The 19,545-nt window shown below is 47.3% G+C and overlaps 1 protein-coding gene and 1 long non-coding RNA gene across 3 annotated transcripts in view; one reads left to right on the forward strand and one right to left on the reverse strand.

The window, feature by feature from the left end:
• The first annotated feature begins 8,983 nt into the window (after positions 1 to 8,983).
• Positions 8,984 to 15,089, forward strand: LOC144312632 (uncharacterized). The gene is made up of 3 exons (XR_013378154.1): positions 8,984 to 9,163; positions 13,177 to 13,336; positions 14,539 to 15,089. It is a non-coding gene; the product is annotated as an uncharacterized LOC144312632 (long non-coding RNA).
• The window catches only part of FGF18 (fibroblast growth factor 18), a 37,511-nt gene continuing 28,830 nt past the window's right edge, over positions 10,865 to 19,545 (reverse strand). Inside the window, exons 5-7 of one of the 2 annotated variants that reach the window (XR_013378153.1) lie at positions 15,421 to 15,509; positions 14,374 to 14,714; positions 10,865 to 11,334 (exon numbers count right to left, since the gene is read on the reverse strand). Coding sequence is in view for 1 of the 2 variants with exons in the window: in XM_077895551.1 (XP_077751677.1) it covers positions 15,243 to 15,509 (267 nt within the window). In the remaining variant the exon portion in view is untranslated. Of the gene's footprint in view, positions 11,335 to 14,373; positions 14,715 to 14,800; positions 15,510 to 19,545 lie in introns of those variants that run through there. The other variant, XM_077895551.1, reaches the window with a different exon arrangement.

Here is a 19,545-nt window from a genome sequence, read left to right on the forward strand (position 1 = left end):
CGATCCCCGGTCTCCAGGATCGCGCCCTAGGCCGAAGGCAGGCGCCAAACCGCTGCGCCACCTAGGGATCCCTGGTTGAGAGGTTTAAATGAGACAATGGATGTGAGAGTGCTTTATGAATTGTAAGTAATATGCAGAGGGTAATTACTCTCTTCACTAAACTAAGGATCTTCCTTAGGTTGATAATAGGCCTGGATAATACAAATAAAAGTTCATCCTAGCATATAATTAGTGTCATGATGAAGTAGGCATTGTCCTTACCCCAAAATAGTCTGTGATTCAATGTCTGTGTCAAGTTAAAAGTCACAGAAAACTTAATTCAAAAATAAGGAGAATTTGTTGACTAAAGATACTACAAAGCTTTTGGTCTTGCTTTAGGTAAGGTTCGATCAAGGTGCTTGCTTAGTGTTAAATGACATCACTAAGGATCTAGTTTCTCAGCAGAAAGACTGTAGCTAAACACCAATTGGTGGCTTGGTGACTGAGTCATAATAAGATATAGAATGTTTTTGTTGAAAAAAAAATTGCTCTTAACCTCACATATGGAACAAATAGAAACTTCGATGATTCAAGAATCAGGATCTTTGGTTGCATAGGACAGAACTAACTTAGGCAAAAGAAATTTATTGGTAGAACTGATAGAGAGGCCAGTGAATAAGGCTTGGAAATGGACAGAAATCAATGATTGGCAAGGCCAGCTCCAGAAGGGCCTTTTAAGCACTGTAAAGAATATAAAGGTCAATGAGAAAGCAGCCTGAGAGTGACATTGCTTATATTGGCATTTTAGAAAAGTCCCTCTGGCTGAGCCTGCAGGAAAGATGGAAGGGAGAAAGAGCGAAAGAGGAGGCCAAAGATGAGACTTTTGCTGTGGTCCAGGTAAAAGGCGAGAGAGGCCCAGACTGGGCAGTAGTGAAGCAAAACTGAACAGTGTAAGGACCCCCAGAGATGGTAACAAAGGGAATCAATGGGATATGGAGGCTGATTGGATGTGGCAAGAGTCAAGAGCTCCCTGCAGGGTCCAAGACCAGGAGCAGAGTTTAGCAACTGCACCATTCACTAAAATGGGGGGCATGAAGAGAAGATGGCTTTACCCCACTGGGTCTTGAGTAAGAGTGGTATAGCTGGCGCCATTTGTCCTGCAGAAGGCCTAGGCCAGGCAGTCTGCCCATGGAACCGGCCAGAGAGGGATGGGCTAGAGAAGGATGCCCAGTTTGGTATCGGACGTCAGGGTAATTCCAAACTCTTTTGGGTACAGCGATGGGCCTCCAGAGCCAAGTTCTGGGATGCTCTCTGCCTCTGGCTTCCCGCCATGGGCATCATCTGCAGGGAATATTCAAAGATGTAAACATGATGATTTCATCAAGGTCCAAGTGTCAGGGGACACATGTGCAGGCGATGGCAGCCCATCAAACTGTGGAAATTCTGACCGGGGTGGTTCAGACACAACAATGTGGAGGCTTCCCTCCCCCGCATCCCCTCTGGCCTGCGCCCAGTTCTCAAACATGGTTAATTAATGTAATGAATTATGACAAACGTGTATGGCGCCTCTGATTTGCTGACAGCTGATACAAACAGAGGTAGTGGCCAAGAATCCCAATGCGTACATTACACACACACACACACACACACACACACACCACAACTCCACCAAAAATAGCTTGCAACTGGGTTTGTAATTCAGTGACTTTTCCATCTGTACTGGAACATGGCAAGAAGTGGCTGTTGCTGCAAAGGGTAAAGGGAAAAAATGGAAGTATGTTGCTCTCGATTTTTTACATTATAAAGCCTCCTTCTCCATACCACTGCCTCTCTCATGACATACATTCACTGGTTACTTTAGCCAACCCTGCATTCCATAAAGGAAGACAACCACATTCACTGAGGCCCTACTATGTGCCAAGGGTTTTCTCTACTAAGTTCGAACTCTTTGGGTTGCAAGCAACAGAATTCCCATTGAATTCTCCTAGGGTAAAACAAAAGGGGCTGGGATGTAGAAAGGACTTGGAAATATCTCATAATCAAACAAAAATGGAATATTCAAACCATAAGAAAAGCAGAGAAATTGCTAGAGCCAGTGACGCAAACCCCCACCAGAGATGAAAGTGGGCTCTTTCTTTATCCATCTATCTTATAGCCATGGATTCTGTATATGTGAATTCACTTACTTGTTAAAATTTATTTGCAACCCCCAAATCAACATTTGTAGCATTTTCACAGTCATTCGTGGATATGTGCAGAGTGGTAAAAAATTTGAGTCATCCAACACACACATTCCCAGCTTAGGTCACATGAGGTGGCCAGCTCGTCTCTGCTCTCATAAAGTAAACAATTGTCCTTGTCATTGTCTATTTAGTGCCACGTTTTTCTCATTTTAGTGCTTTTTGATGGTGATTTCACTGTTGAAAATGGTCCCCAACCATAGTTCTGAAGAACTGCTTAGCAATCCTAAGTGCAAGAAGGCTGGGATGTGCCTTACGGAGAAAACACATGTGCTAGATCAGCTTCATTCAGGCATAAGGTATGGCATGACTGACCTTGAGTTTAATGTCAGTGTGGATAAACAATGTATATTAAATGAGGTGTCTTTAAACCAAAACACAAATAAAACAAGGTTATATATTGATGAGCTAATGAAAATGTTACAACCAGGGGCTTACAGGAACCTTGCCCTGGATTTCCCCTAGGAGCAATGGGTCAGTGGTCACTAATTCAGTTTGTGGCCAGTTTATAGAATATAACTACCATGAGTAATGAGAATTGACTAAATCTGCTATTTTTCCTTTTTTTTTTTTTTTTTTTTGCCTGCCTCTGTCAGTCTAGGTCAGTGTCCTTGGTAGGGCAAGGAATAGGCCAACAGCTCTCAAGCCTCGTGTTTCATAACATCGGCCACTGGAGTAGGGCTGTTCATGATTGGGAAAATCCTGACCAATTGAATACAGTGGGAGTAGGGAAGGTCATATATACATGGCATCTCCCAGAGAAACCACATAAAGCACAGAAACAGTAGTTCCTAAAAGAACACAAGTCCATGTGATTGAAAAAAGACTGAACAGATAAACGTACACACACATATGCACACATATGCACACATGCACATTATTTAATTATCATTGTGCAAGTTTTACTGTATCCACACACCACTACCAACTAGTTTTCCTAAATTAACTCTTTTTATTTCTTAAATACATTCTAAAGGAAAATTTGCATTTCTGTCATATATAAAAACATAAAATTCAAGATAAACTCATAACTATCAAAATAAAAACTAATGTTCACCCATGATGTTAGTCTGTGAACCATCTAAAACTCTCTCCCCTGAAACCAAGCACATGTTTAGGATCAGAGGTTCTTGTTTGTGTCTCTGTCCCTGGACTGGGAGCTCCGTTCAGGGGGGGGAACTCGTTCACTTCAGCCTGGCACAAGGTCTGGCACAGAGTGAATACTGAATACACATTTTATATCTACACTAAGATGGCGTTACCTGCATCTCCCTCCCAGGTACATTTGGAGAATAAACAGGAATAAGAAGAGGACCCCCCTCAGGGGGAATGGAAGGACAGAGGGTGGCAAAGAAGGGACATGAGGTGCTGCCTAACCTGGCCAAATGCTGTCTTAACTCCCCTCTGAGAACTAGGCCTTCCATACACTTACTATGTACACTTCCTATTTTCTCACCACCTTTGTCTACATGCCTTTCCTAAAATGCCCTTTCCCTCTCCTTGGGACACATTCTTCAAATTCTCTCTCCTCCATTACATCAGTTGGGAAGCCTTCAGCAACCAATTAAAAAAGACTTAAATACAAGAACATTTTGTTGTATCAGACAATGAGAATTCTCAAGGAAGGCCTCACAGGGCTAAATCCAGCAGCTGTACAATGACATCAAGGACCCAATTTTATTCCATTACTTTGCTCTTCCATTGTCTGTGCAGCACCTGGTTTTCCTCACGGTAGCAAGATGGCTACAACAGATCCAGCCACCACATCCTCACCAAAATCCAGACTCAGAAAAAAGGATCATGACTTCCTTATGTATGTTTACAAGAGCTAAGAAACTTCACCTGGCACCACTACCTGCATATTTCCCCTCATAGTTCATTGGCCAGACTATAGTCATAGGCCCCTTATTAAGCCAAACACAGGGACAGGGAATGCAATTAGTGACATTGGCTTTGATGAATTAAGACTCAGCTGCTGAGGATGAAGATGACACAAGGCTTCTCTGAAGTCCCCCAGGGGAGCAGGGAACATGAACCAAGTCTGTAGTCTGTAGTGAAAAGTCTCCCACCTTTCTTTTAAACCATTCGTTTAAACCCTTTAAATAGCCATCTTTCAGGCCACTTGGATAAAGACCCTTTTTGGTCTCAGAAGCCTTATGTCTAAAGGTTCAAATGCTTCCACTCTTTTCTCCCCTTCTAGACTCTTCTGCAAAAAGATCACTCCACACCATCTAGCTCCTTCGTTTGGACCTGTTGGATTACTTTGCCCTTATCACACTGCAGTGTGATTTGTAACTTATCTGTCTCTGTCACTAGGCTGTGAGATCCTTTCGGAATGGGCCAGATTGTACTAGGATCTAAAGGCCAGGCCTGCCTAACACCTGCCTAAGGTGGTGTGTGAATGCTAGTTACACTGAGTTTACCAAATTCGAGTGTGAGAGCAAAGAGGAGGGGTAGGAAGAGGGAGAGAGAAGCAAGAAGGACAGAGAGAAGAGGACAAAGCGGTGAATAAAATACAGGCTTTGGCTGCAGACAAAACATAGGATGCCTGAAGAGCCAATTCACCAACTGGGGCGGAGATACAATTGTGGGAAATAATCATTTGTTAACTTAAATAATCATTTGTTAACTTAAACAACCCTTTTACCTCAATTAGGTGTGCTAAAATACAAAGTATTGACTCAGCCTGGAGAGAAAAGGAGAAGTTCAAACCCACCACCACTTCATTAGCAGGCACTAATTGCCCCAAGGCTTAGGTCAAAGGTTATGGCAGGATTAAAACTGACAGTGAAAACAAAAGCAAGGCCTTGACTCCTGAATTAGCTAATTGCTCCTCTCTTCTGCTTTATCCTGGCTTTTCATGGATGTGCTCTCCTGGCTGGCAGGTCCCTCTGCCCAACAAAGCGCTACTCGCAAACCTCCCCTGGGTTACCTGAACCCTCATTACACTCAGACCTCACCCTAGACTGTCTGGAGGTGCAGAAAGCAAGTGTTTGAATGTACAGGAGGTCGAGGGGAGAAAGGAAGTTGAAGAAACTTGGCAGAGAACCTGTCTTCAAAACCACAGCAGTAGAGGAGCGCTTGCTATGTCCCAGGCACTGTACGAACTGCTTCATAGGAACCACCTCATTCCACCCTCTGTGAACCCTGACATTCTCTGCTAAAATGAAGCCAGGATCTGAAAGAAGTAGCTGATCCTGGGGTAGGAGGTGGGAAATGTGCAAGATCAACTGGGGACATCTTGCCCAGGAAGCAAAGAAGCCATCCGAATGCTAGGACAACAACAAAAGAACACAAGAGCCATCCAAAGGAGCACTTACTGGCCAAAGAAAGGTAGGGGAGCTTGACCTTCTAAAAGAATAATGATGGCTATGGATTGAAAGACATTAATTAAGTTTTTGATAATTCCCATGGTAATACTGAAAAAAATGCATTGGTCATCTTTGGAGGATGCCCGTTAACTAACTATTCTGAATGGTGGTAACTAAAGAGAAAGAATCAAACATCTGCCTTTCCTATATGAATTACCTTTGGAGTAACCGAACTGTTCATGGTAGAAAGTTCTTAGTTCATAGGGGGCTCCTAGCTGACTAACACAGCAGAAATGAAAGAATTAGAAATTCATTATTTTGCCCCCCTCTGGAAAGAATGGATCTAGGACAAGTTTTCTAAGCCTCAGCACAAGTAATGTTCAGAGCCAGATAACTCTTTGTTTTCAGACCTGGCCTATATATTATGTTTATTCAGCAGCACCACCCCTGGACTCTGCCCCTAGATGCTAGTGGCAGCCCCCTGGTTGTGACAACTGAAAGCGTCTCCATACACTGTCACGTGTCCAGGGAGACAAAGTCACCCTCACTGGGAACCACTGATGCAGACCACCTTATGGCAGCTAAAACCACAAGGTGATATCTAGGAGGAACAGAACCACACCTGGTTCTTCAGATCCTCCAGAGGTACTTGAGGCAGTACCCACCACAATCATCGATGTCTTTCAGCCTGGGCCCCCAGGCTCCCCCAACAAAACAGAGACCTAAGGTGAATCTTCTGGTGACATTGCTCGGGTTTTGCCAACGAAGTTGCCACTCCTCTAATCGTAAATCCTCTCCTGGCCCTTTTCTGTGCTCTTCTGAAGCCTATAACTCTCTCCAGCCAGGTCTTTGTACATGCTGCTTCTTCTGCCTAAAAGCTTACTCCTCCTACACCCGCCAATTCCTGCCAACACTTTCTTATTCTTCAGGTCTCAGGTTCCATGGCTCTTCCTCTGGGAAGACCTCTCTGCTTCCCACTTTGTGCTACGCTTGTCCCTTGAGTCATGTGTCACAATGTGTGGTCACTGTGAACGGTCTGTCTCCTCAGTAGCACTTGCAGGGGCAGAGACCTTGCCAGATTCATTGTTTTATCTCCCAGGAAGCCAATATAGAGTAGGCGCTCAGAGAACGGTGCAAGGAGGAGGGAGGGCGGCAGAGAGGCACGACCTGGAGGTCTATTAGTGCTGGTGCAGATAGGGTGAGCGTGAACACAGATGTACGTGCGCCGTGAAGAAGGGCCATGCAAAAATGGGGGCCTACAGAAGCCACAGCCTTAACTCTTGCCTCTCTCCCCTCCCAGTCACACCTCCCACCACTGGACCTCACCTTTGCTGGCTCCTGCCACACCTTCACAGGGTTTTGTTCCTCTGTGCCTTTGCGCTTGCTCTTCCTTCTGCGTGGGCTGCCCTTCCTTGTTTTGCAGTTAAACCTCCACTCAGATTTCCAGTCTCCTGATCCCTCACTCCCCGCCCAGTTTGTCCCCTCATGCTCTGAGCATCCAAAACTTCTGAGTCTCCACCTACCCACTCTTTTCTCACTGCATGATGGTCCTCTTGTTCGTAGCACTCAACTGTGAGCTCCCGAAGGGCCACCTCTTAGGGTCCCCACAGGGGGCTATGTTGTGGCACCTCTGTATTCCCAGCTGCAAGCAAGCCAGTGTTTCCAGACTGAGACTGTACTGTCTCTCTGTGGGTGCCGAGTGCATGCATTGGACTAGAATGGGGTCTTCACATTCTTTTTTACTCATAAAACCCATAAGTAATTTTGAAAATTATATCTTTTCAGTAGAATCCATGTCACGCACAATTAAATTCACCTAAATCTAATAAATACTCACTGAGAATGAGTAAGTGAATAGGCAGCAGCAAATAAGAGATATACAAATAAGAGATCTATAGTAGCCAGTAATCTTTCTGCAAAAGTTAAAAGGAAAATATTTCCCCTACAAGTCTAAACAAATGTTCCAGAAAATATAAAGCAATAACTTCCGCCTGATACAAGATCTTTTACTCAAAGATGGCCTGGAGGAAGTAAGCGTGGAACATTTTACCTCCTCCTACTTGATTGGACAAAATACTCCACAGAGACACGGACCAAGAAAAGAATGGATGGGAAACATACCAGGTTCTTTTTCATTGCTGAGAGCAGTGGCAACATAGCAGGTACACTTGTCCCAAACTTGTATTTCCCAGAATGCTTTTTCCAGGTTGTGAATATTGTCATTCTAAGATGGCTTGGTAGATAGATAGGTAAATAGGCATAGGTAGATGGATGAGTTGATGGATAGATAGATAGGCAGGTGGATAGACGGATGGGCAGATAAGGAATAGAACTTATCCATGACTTTGTGTCTCCTGAATAAGATACTTCCATTACCAATATTTCTTTTCCTTTCACAAGATACTCCTTAATAGGGGATGGGTTCTAGAACATTTGGGGAATAAAAGAGGAAAAGTAACTAAAGAAAAATTGCCAGTATACCCCACTGTGCAATATACCTGTGTTCAGAATAACCCAACATGGACCAAAACAAAATGCACAATTTGCCCTGTGACAGAATAGACAAATATTAAGACAGGGACAAGCACAAAGACTTTGCCCAGATTCATGGTGCCGTGGTTAAAGGGAGTTCCCCACACTAGGATCCCTTCAATGGATGATCTGGAGTTTCCTACTCTCCAGATAATGGTCACAGTTGAGATGCACGCAGGGTGAGAAGCGCACCTCCTACCGGAAAGTGCAGGAGGAACTTTGTAGAAAGATTGGGGTAAAGGGGAGCCTGCCAACCACAGGAGCATCCCCCAGCAGATCAATCTAGGGGAAAGCACTCAGGAAAGTTGATTTCCTCAAGATGATAGTACCCATGAATCTCTTGAAAAGCCCTTGCATAGCCTGGGGTGTAGTGTCCCCAGTCTGAAGTCCTGGATGGGAACACATAGCATTCAATGATGGGTGGAGAGAATGAGGGTAAGGCAGGCTAGTAGTTCTTTTTTTTTTTTTTTTTTTTCAGGCTAGTAGTTCTTAAAGAATCCTAGGCCAGCAGCAGCAGCAGCCCTTGGCAACTTGCAAATTCTTGGGCCCACCCCCAAGCCTATTGCTGCGGAACTTACAGGAGTGATGCTCAGCTATCTGTATCTGAACTAGCCCTCCTGGGGACTCTGATGTACACCCATGTGGACAAGCACTGGCATTGACTTTTCTGGCTTTTGCCCCTTTTCTTCTGGTAAGAACATTTCCACATTCTTTTGGGAAACCACCCCTTCTTTGACTTGCAGACCTTATTTTTGGGTGGATTGGCCCATGTCTCGCCAAATCCAGCTCCAGGATCCGGCCATGACCTACATCTGGCTACTTTAACTATTCTGTTATCCTGATCACAGTGATTGGCTCAAGGATATGCAAGAGAGAGAACTGATCCAATGAGAATCAGTCCTGGGACCTTTACTGGAGCCTCTGGGAAAAGTATGTTCTCTTTCTTCTGAAGCTATTAAGCCAGTAGGATATAAGCCTGGAACTACAGGGAAAGCCCTCTGGAGAACGAAGCCAACTCAGCAGAAAGCAGAGAGTAGAAGATTGCACTTGGATCCAGCTTTGCCTGAAGCCTGATGCCGGTACATTCTCTTACTGGCTTAAGTAAGTTTTCATATGTTTCTGTCACTTGTAACTGAAAGAATCCCAAATAACATAGGGAGAGAAGTAGAGCATTGGGAGGAATGGATAGGTAAGATACTAGAATATAACAGACCTAGTTTCAAATCCTGGCTTCCCTAGTTAATAACTATGCGACTTTGAATAGGTCACTTCTCTGATCCTCTAACCTTGTTTAAAACAAAGGTGACGCTAACTCCTCTGGATGCTGCTATGTGGTGTAATAATAGTCCTATGCAGGATCTGGGAGTCAGATGAACTTGAGACTGAGCTTCAGTCTCCTCTTTGGTAGGAAGCAGATAAAAATAGCTATCTCAGGCAATTATGGTGGGAATTAAAGAAGTGGGTAAAATGCCCACACAAAGCTGGTGCTTAACAGATGACCATGAGCCCTATGTGAGGCGGGCAAATGAGACTTCAGTCTGTGACAGACTTTCAAAATCAGCCAGTGCCTCTGATCCACCCCAGGGGGCAATCCAGGGCCTGGCAGCCTCTGAGTGGTCAACCTGGGAGGTTGGAACCTTGAAGGAGTAGCTCCATCCACAAGCAGAGGAGGTGGGCAGAAACTCTAGCAAGTGCTAATTAGGTCTGAGAAGCTACCAGAGGAAGGGGAGGAATGTCTGGCTGATCACTGGCTTGCTCTGCAGGAAGCCACACCACGGGGCTACCTGCCACCTTCCCTCCTGCCAGAGCTGGCAACCTCAGCCAGGAGGCCAGGCAGTTCTGGGACAGGACAGCCGAGGGTGAGCCTCACCGACATCTGGTCCCAACTCCTCGCATAATGTTTGTAACAGATCCACTACCTAATTGCATGGTTGGGGAGCAGCCTTCACATCTTATCACCTAATTCAGTATTGTTTCTTTGGAAGCCCCAATCCTGTGCCTGGGAAAGGAGGGCTCTGCCCCTTTATGGGGTTTCAAGCCCCGGTCATCCCAGCCCCGTCTTGTTAGGCTCCAGCTGTGTGGGCAACTGAGGAGGGCATCTCCATCCCCTCCCAAACTTCCTGCATTCAGCCTGGGCCTTTACTGCCTCCCCTTGCCCAGGCTCACCTGGTTTGGTGAGAACACCCCCAGATACCACCTCTCCTGGGTGTCATGTCCTTCCCTCCCAATAGGGAGGGGCACTTTATTTCTCTTGCCTCAAGTTTTGGGGCTTTATTGCCCTCTCTACGCCCCACAAAGGGATGAAGAGGAACAGTGAGGAAGTAGTGGAAAGTGGAAACAGGGAAGCCCGGGTTCACATCTCATCTCTGTCACTTGCTACCGTGGGACCTGGGTCCAATCACAGTCTTCTACGAGCCATAGTTTCCCCATCTGCAAAACAGGCCTCCTAACATGTATCTTGCCAAGTTCTGGTACCAGTGAAATGAGATCACAGTAATAGCCAAGGTAGCAAGAGCTCACTCTGCACCAGGAACTATCCCGAATAGGGCATGTGCACAGCTATGATCATAAGGGTCGGTCTAGGGTAGGTGCCCAATGAACTTCCCTCTCCTATGCCAGTGGGCAGGGAATGGGTGGCCATAAAGGGAGGAGGAGACTGAATCCAAACAATGCCCAAAGTTGGGGCAGGTAGGTAGAGAGAGTACCCTCATCCTTAAACCCATTTCTCTCCCTTTTGGGGGCCAGCCCTGCTATTTTTGCACGTTGGCCCCTTGAAATTCTAGGGTAAGGCTCCATCTTTACTCACTTCTGGCATTTGTCACATGGTACCACTATGGGGCTGAAGAGCAGAGGGGTAGGGGCTGGGACCAAGAAACCTCAGCCTTCTCCTCCCTGCTCTCTGCTTTCTTGGGTCAGAGAAGCAAATTTGGGAAGGATGCTAAGAGGAACCTGGCCAGCCACTGAACTGCCTTGAACTCCCTAGAAGAACTCTGACTCATTTCCCTTTGCCATATTCCACTATGTTTATTAATCACTATCATCACTATTCACTGGTCATCTAATGAGCTCTGTCATTAACTCACTGGGTGCCCTGGAGCAAGTCGCTCTTCCTGTCTGGGTTGTGATTGCTTCTTCTCTAAAGTGATGAGGTTAAAGAGAAATGGAGAGAAGACTGAGGGCAAAACACCTGCCTGGGTGTCTTCCAGCTCTTACTGGGCAGGAATAATCCCGAATTATTTACTCTGCTCTCTCTTCTGAACATTACATCGGCCCTGCAAGGTAAAAACAATTGGATTGATGAGGGAGACGTTCAAGGTCACATAGCTGGCAAAGCTGCCAAGCTAAAAATAAACTCAGGTGCCTTGGGTCCCAGATCCCTGGACTCTCTGTGACACTGACTTCGGGAAAGGGTCCAGGGGGTAGGAGAAGAGCTGTCATCAGGGGCCTGGGAATGTGGTCTATATCTGCCTCCTCCCTCTGGTGGGTTGGGAGATGATGGACACCAAGACAGGATAGGGAGGGCCTGAAGTGGGGAAAGTCTGAAACCCTGGACAGGTGCCAAGAGCTCCAAGCTCTAGATCAATGACCTGGGCTCAAATCCCAGCTCTTTTATTAACTAGCCGTGTGACCTCAGGCAAGTGACTGTACTTCTCTGAGCCTGCTCCATAAAGTAAGGCTAAAAATGCCCACCCCAAAGACTGTGGGGTAGATTCAATAAGAGTGTGCTAGGTACATAATAGGTGCTCTGAAAGGTTTCCCTACTCAGCCTGACTGTGAAAACACTCTCTTAGCTCCATCAAGCGAGCATCCTAAGACATCATCCGTGGCTGGGAAATCTTCCCACCAGTCCACTGTGCCTATCATTAACATAGTTCGCATTGCCCAGGAACTATCCAGGAAGCCTGTCTAGAGTAAGCAGAAGCGAGTTGCATCTTCCAAAGACAGGGAGTCTCTAGAGGAGCAGGAAAAGAAAATAATCGCCGGCCCCATTGCTCTATGAGATGGAGCAAAGGCAGGGTGCTGGGTGTGCGGGGAGCCCGCGGCCTGGGAGGCGGTGGGCAGAGCCAGCAGCAGCAGGCAGTCCCAGGCTGGAAACTGCCGTCCTGCTCCACACAGTAGCCAGAGCAGTCCCCTGACAGTGTAAGGTATATCACACGTGGCTCCCCATCTCACTCTGAATGAAAGCCCTGGGGGTGGTCTGGCCCCCTCCAAAACTCTGCCTGCCCCACATTTACCATGCTCCACCCCCGGCCCTTCTTTATTCCATGATGGGCCTCCAGGCCTTAGTACTCTCTGTTCCCTCTGTCCAAAATGCTCTTCCCCTCCGTGTCTGCCTGTGCACTCCCCTGCTCCCCCCATTTCCATGAGCACTCTAGCTAAAACAGCATCTCCATTCCTTTCCATCCCCTCACCCTATTTTAGGATTTACCACTATCTGACATATTTTATACCTATTTGGTTTATTTCTGATTTTCTCCAGTGGAATGTAAGCTCCCTGAGGGCAGGGGCTCTGCTCAGTTCACTGCTGTATCTCTAGCCCCTAGAACAGCATCTGGCACAGACTAAACACCTATTGATTGGATGAATAAATAAATGATTGATTGAATTCTGACTCCACAATTCTCTAGCTTGAATTGCCTTGGGCAGGTCATTTCAATTCTCTGAAACTTTCAGTGCAAAAAATAGTGCACACCCATCTCATAGGGCTATTGTTTAAATTAAATGACAGAGTGTGAAAGGAACTGACACACAGTAGGTGCTTAGTAAATGACAACCACCATCACAACTACTATCCCCAAGGATCTCAGACTCAGTCACCCACTCCCTGAAGCCTTGGCATGTTGATGGTCTCTCTGAGCTTCAGTCAAGAGTACCCATGTCCCACATCGGGACATGTGATGGATGCCCAGGCAGGGCACATAAAGTCCCCAGCAGGCCATCTGAAACACAGTAGGCCCTCACCAAGTAGCAGCTACTACAACTCTGGAGAATGTAGAATTTGGACACCAGCCCCAGCTTTCTTAATCTGTGATCTTGGAGAAGCTGCTAAATGTTTCTGAGCCTCAGTCTCCTCCATCGATAAAATAGGGATAATGATAATATTTTCCTCACAGGTTGTTCTGAGATCACAGTGAGATCATGCATCTGAAAGGGCTTCACAAAGACCCAAGCAAACACGCTGTGACACGGGACAGGCTTCAGTGATGGAGAGAGATCCACATAATGCTGGGAGAAAGGACAGAACCAAGAGTTGTGCATGGCCTGAGCTCTGAGGTGGGTTGCAGAGGGAACACACAGGTCAGAAGCCAAGACCCGGTCCAGCCCCAAGCCCTGTGCAGAGAAGGTGTTCCACCCTCCTCTTTCCTTCCTCTCTGTAGGGCCTCACTGGGGACTTCTCCTGGCCGGTCTTGGCAGGAGGTGGTTTCAAGGGAGGCAGGTGACAGCAGCAGGACCCCACAGGAGGCATCTTCCTCTTCAGTCAGCCTCCTGCCCAATCTGCTTCCCACCCCAAGACTAAGCCAGCCTCTTCCCTACATCCCAACCAGGCCCTGGGAAGACCTAGAAGAAAGGGCCCCTGGAAATTAAAGAGACAGACTCCTTGCACCCTGCCCATGGGAATCTAAGGAGTGAAACACCAGGTCTCCATCCTACCCAGGGCCCTCTGACCCCTCCACCACCAGGCACAGGAGGAGGCCCACTGCTCCTTGCTCAGCCTGTGCTTGGCAGAAATTTGGATGCAGTCTCCATAAATGACTCAAGCAACAATCCCTAGACTGTAAGCTCCAGGAGGCACATGCTTCTTGGGCTGTTTTGATCTTTGATGAATCCCCAGGACCTATAACAGTGCCTGGCACTTAGTAAGTGCTTACTAAATATCTGTTGAATGAGTGGTTCCATCAATAAGTTAATGAATGAAGCAATGAATCAGTGAATCAGTGAAGTTCCCTGGAGGCCGGCACGCTTTTGGTATGTTTTTGGATAAATGCCCAGTGCCCGGTAGAACATGGATGCGGAGCAAATGTACGCGAACGTATGCCTGAATCAGTCATCCAATCAACGACTCGTGAGAACGTAATCTCTGTGAGGGCAAGGATTTCCAGAAGCAGAGGTCTCAGGCTGCATTCCCACAGCCTAGAGCAGTGGGTGGGGCACAGTGCGGTACATTGAGTCAATCAGTGAACGAATGAATGAAGGAGCAAACTAATGAGCGAGGCCCCAGCTCTCAGCACACCAAGCGCGCAGGCCCAGAAGAAGGAAACGCAAAGGGGCCCCCCTGCCCTACCTGAGCCCTACCCCCCGCCACCACTCACCTCATGTTTTTTTTAAATAATTTGTCGATTGTTTTTAATTGTTGAGGCAGTAATACTTGGTTCATGAAACTGCAATATACAGAGAGGTGAAATAAATAGCTTATATATATATAATATATATAATATAGCTGGTTTTAAAATATTCCCTTATCATTGGTGTACTAGGTCACGTGAGTCACGGAAGGTCGATAGCAGCATCCTCCAGAACTGCGAGCAATGCAGGGTCACTTGATTGGACGAGGCCGTCTGTCGTCGGAAGTCGAGGCGCCAGAGAATTCCGAGGGGCACACCTTCCCTGCGCGGTGTCTCGGGACAGCTTGCAGCGGACAATAAATAAATGACTGCAAACCAGAGAGCGATTTTTGTTGGAGTTTGGGGCAGGGACAGGGGATTGGGAAAGAGGGGAGAGTCTGGGGGTGGGTACTACTTTCTCTTTTTTCTTTTTTTTCCCTTTTTTTCTTTTTTTGCTTTCTTTTTTTTTCTTTTTTTTTTTTTTTTTTTTTTGCTTTCAGAACCTTTGGGAAAAAGGACTTTGGTTTCTTAAAGTGTTGTATTCCTCATTCAAAATCTCCTCTGGGCACAAGTTTAAAGTTGTCTGTTCCTAGAGAGAGACAAGCACCTGTACGTTGACAATAGTCCCTTTTCGTGAGTCTTTTGTCATAGACAGGGGGTTTCAAGTCAACAATAAAATCCTTATCACCCCCCTCCCCCCAAGAGTTTTGGTTCAGTTTTTGTCTTCTTTTAAACACAATGTACAAAAATAGAGCTTCTTCCTAATTTTTTCATGTAAAAATATTCCTCTGATGCAGTTCTCTGTGAGTGTGAGTGTGGGCCTGGGGACAGCCTTGGGGAGCTGTGGTGAGGCCAGCCTAGCCGGGGTGCGTGGGGCGGATCCGCCGGGACCTCTTGGTCACCGTGGTGTACTTGAAGGGCTTCTGCAGCTCTGCCTGTCCCTTGGGGTAGCGCTTCATGAAGTGCACGTCCTGCTGGTTCTCCCGGGTCTTGGGACCCTTCCGGGGCCGCCCCTTCTTGGTGAAGCCCACGTACCAGCCAGAGTACTTGGCGGACATCAGGGCTGTATAGTTGTTCTCCAGGACTTTCTCAATGAATACACACTCCTTGCTGGTGCCATCGGGCTGTAGAAAGCAAGAGAAGGAGGAGGTGAGAAGGAGAGGGTGGGCTATGAGGGGCAGAGCTACGTGGACAGGGTGTGGACAGGTGATGGAGGCTTGGGACAGTAGAGTAGGGGGCAGTAGAAGGCCTGACCCAAGTTTTGTCGCCACTAATTTCACTTCCTGGATCTATGGAGTGGACTTGTCATATTGGCCCCTGCCTCCTTCCCTACCCACTAATTAGGTAATAGATTCCCACTGTCATTCAGGAATCCATCCCTTCTCATTCACTACCCTACAGCCAGGGGCTTCCACCCCAACTCTACTAGAACAAGAGACCCAGACCTGGCCAATGAAACATTATTTCCCAGGACTCGTGCAGAGCTGGGTATGTGGCCTAAGCCATCCAATCTGAGTGTTCCTCAAGACCCTCGCATAATCCCCCCAAAACATAGGCTGCTTTAAACTTGAGGAACCCCTAAGGCTGAAGCATAGGCAGCTATTTTACCACCATGAGGAGAAACTCTGTCTGACAAGGCCAACACAGAGGAAGGAAAGCCAAGAGGAAGTGAATGAGAGAAACCAAGTTCTGGTCACATCCTTTGGGCTCTGGACCAAGCAGTATCTGAAGCTCTTTACCTCACTGTGATGTGAGCCAATAATATCTCATTTCCTTTAAAGTAGTTGAGATTATGTTCTATCACCTGCAACAGAAAGGAGTCCCTGCAGATGTGTACAAAACCTGTCAGCTACTCTACTGACACTCAACTCCACTGCAATATAGTTAAATTTAAATTACATTAATGTGGGATATGGTGCATTTTAAATGTTTGGTGTGAAGAGGGGTGGGGACCTCCAAGAGCAAGAGTTTTTGCATGGCCAAACTCCAAAGCCTATCTATGCCTTTGGTTCTGAGATTTCAGGCTCCCCAGCAGATGTGTGAACTCCCTAGGAGACAAGGGATGCCGGGCAAGGAGTACTAGATTTCGAGTCAGAAGATGAATCAACTCTAACACTTCCTTATGTGACCTCAGGCTAGTTAATTCCACTCTCTAGACGTCAGATTCCTCTTTTCACCAAACCGGGACAGTGACCCCTGCGTCACAGACATGTTGTGAGGAATGATACTTATAAATGACCCTCGTACACAGTAGGAACCTGCTAAATTATTTCTGAAGAGCAGGTCGTTCAGATGGTTCTGGCCTCTCTCCCTGGATCGGATCTGGACAAAGGACGGTGGGAGGCAGGGCTCTGAATCTCCTCCCTGAGACAGCCGAATCACTCCGTGTAGAAGAGTGGGAAGCACACAAAGCTGTAAGGCCTGAATTAGCAGCACTCGAGTTTCCAACTAACATCTCCAAATTTAGGCTGGGCCCACTCCTCTTTACGGACGGATGCCCAGCCAAGTTGGAAGCCCAGCGGTCTGGCTGTGCGTGGTGACTGAGGTGTGAGTTCCAGCCTTTTGTTTGAAGTGGAAAACAGGCTGGGGCTTCCAGGAACGTTCACCTTTGAGCGGAGGGCAAGCTTGCGCCCTGCAGACAAAGTGCTGAACTTTGCAGAAAGGGAAGGGCAGGGTAAGAAAACATTCTCTGGGGGCTGAGATCTTTCGAGGAGGTTGCACAGCAGGCAGGGGGTGGGGTTGGGAGACATGTGGGACCCAGAGGACAGTGTCTGGGGGTGGGGTTGAGCAGTGAGGGACTCTTGTGAGGGAAGTGGAGCATATGTACAAGGCAGGTAGAGGGGAGTGGTCTCTAGGTCTCTATTCCCATGGATAATTCTGGAAGCTGCCTATCCAACCTAAATCCAGGTGCTCTCAATGGGACAGTCACGGCAAACTGAACAAAGCCCATGCCATGGTTTTCCCCACTATAGAATGCCTGCCACTACCTGGGAAACTTCTTTCATCCTTCAAGGTCGAGCTCAGTAACCACCTCCTCCAGGAAGTTTTCCTTCACTGCCATCTATCTCCCTGGGCATTTCCTCTTCTTCACTTAAGCCTCCATTCAAACCTCCAGGTCTTACTGGGCTCACATACTCCATCTTCGCCCCTTGGCATCCCTTCCTCCTCCCACCCTCCAACAGAGCAATTCCATACCTACCTGCCTCCTCGCTAGCCCAAGAGCTTCAGGAGGTCAGGACTATTTGTCAGTTGCCCTCATGGCTCAGCATAGGTCTCGGGTACCCAGAGCATTTGTGGTTGAATGAATGAAAGTTCTGGGATAGAAATGGTGGCCGTGACCTTCAAAGGGCTTTCCTCTAAAAGAAAGTAGACACTGCCTCCCAGATCCCTGGCTAGTGTCCCAGAAACAGTCATGAGCTGTGGGAGGCCCTCCTGGGGGATGTGCTGAGAAAGGGGTACAGCAAGCAGAGGACCAGAGCTCCCGGCCTGGTGCACTTGGTCTCCCTACTAATCCACTCACTCATTCATTCGGCATTTATTGTTCGTCAGTTATAGGTCAGACATTTCCACATACATAATTTCATTTCATCCTCTGAACTTCTCAGGTAGACCCTCCCTGCTAGAAGAAAACAGAGTTCAAAGAGGGCAAAAGGGTTTGCCCAAGGTCATGGGGCTTGTAAGAGGCACAGCCAGGTTTCAACATGCATTTGCCACTGCAGCTCATTTATCCTCTGTCCAGTTCCATAGAGGTCCGTGAGAAGAGACGGTGTGGAAAAGTGGGCACTGCCTATCAAAACATCTCAACTCCCCAAGGCCCATATAGCCACCATCAGCATGAAGCAAGGTCTTGGATGTGCAAGGAGTGTGCACAGTGCCTGGCACATGTGCTTCCACATGTCTGGGTTTACTTATGAGAGCTGAAATTCCCAGCACCCAGGAGCCCCTTGGGAAGAGCCATGGTACCCATGATGGTCCTAAGCTCCCCCAGGGACAGTCACACGGTCCTCCTGTGAGCTCAGATACAGCAGATCCAAAGCTAATGGCAGGCCGCAGCTGGGCTTGCCCATCACCTCTGCTCCTGACTACCTCTATGACCCTGCTTATTGCTTGCCAATATTTAAAAAGAACACCTGTGCTTGGGCCTCATCCCTAGAAATGCTGACGCAGTTGGTTCAGGCAAGGCAGACCATCAGTATTTACAGAGTGAGTGAATATCCCATTGCAGAACCTTGGTGATTAAATAGAATTTGAGCATCCCCCCCCTCCACTCCCTCCCCCCCCACACACACACACATCCAACCTCCTCCTTTCCAAATTGGAGTACTTTTCTTTCTATTTGATCTGAAGACTGAATCCTGACGACATCATTTGGCCCCTAGATCCCGTCTTACTTGAAACTGGAACTACCCCCTGGACGTTTTTAGTTACATGAGCCAAAAAATTCCTTTTCTGCTTAAGGGATTTTGAGTTGGGTTTCAGTCATTTACAACCAAAGCAGTCTTCACAAAGATGTGATGGTGGGCAGAAGACCCCTCTACCCTGAAAGGTCTGGGGCCCTGTGTTGCCTCAAAGAGGACTCCAGTGATGGCACAGGCAGGGGCAGATGAGAAAGTAATCAAACTGGGTTGAATATTCAGAGACAGGGGAAAATGCCTAGCATGTAGTGCTCCATACTCAGCAGCTGTTTATAGAATGGAAGGATGTACTCCCTCCTGGGTCAAATGGATGTGGGGTCCAGAAAGGTGGTAAAAAGCGGGGAAGCTACCTGAATATGCAGGGGATTGAGGCAGAGCTTTCGTATATGATCATTACGGTCCAGCAGAGTTGTAGCCACAGCCAGGGGCCCAGAACATCTGAAAAGCCTCTATTGGGGGCTCAACGCAGGTGCTCCGCTGTGGTCAAAGATGTGCAAGGTTGGCACCCGGGGTCAAGACCACCCAAAAAAGCCATCCTGTTAGACCACTCTAAGGGAGTCAGAGCCTAAGATGAAGTCAAGGGTTCCCACAGGTGAAGGAGTAACTTTGTGGCCTGGCTTCAAAGGGGAAGTGAATGAACATTTTTCAGGTGCCCACCAAATGCCAGCATTATCATTGCCATTTTACAGATGAGGACATCGAGGCTCAGCAGTTAGGGCACTTGATGCCCTGTCCTGACATGAAT

Source organism: Canis aureus, chromosome 4 (genome assembly GCF_053574225.1).
Source record: "Canis aureus isolate CA01 chromosome 4, VMU_Caureus_v.1.0, whole genome shotgun sequence".
Classification (NCBI taxonomy): Eukaryota; Metazoa; Chordata; class Mammalia; order Carnivora; family Canidae; genus Canis; species Canis aureus.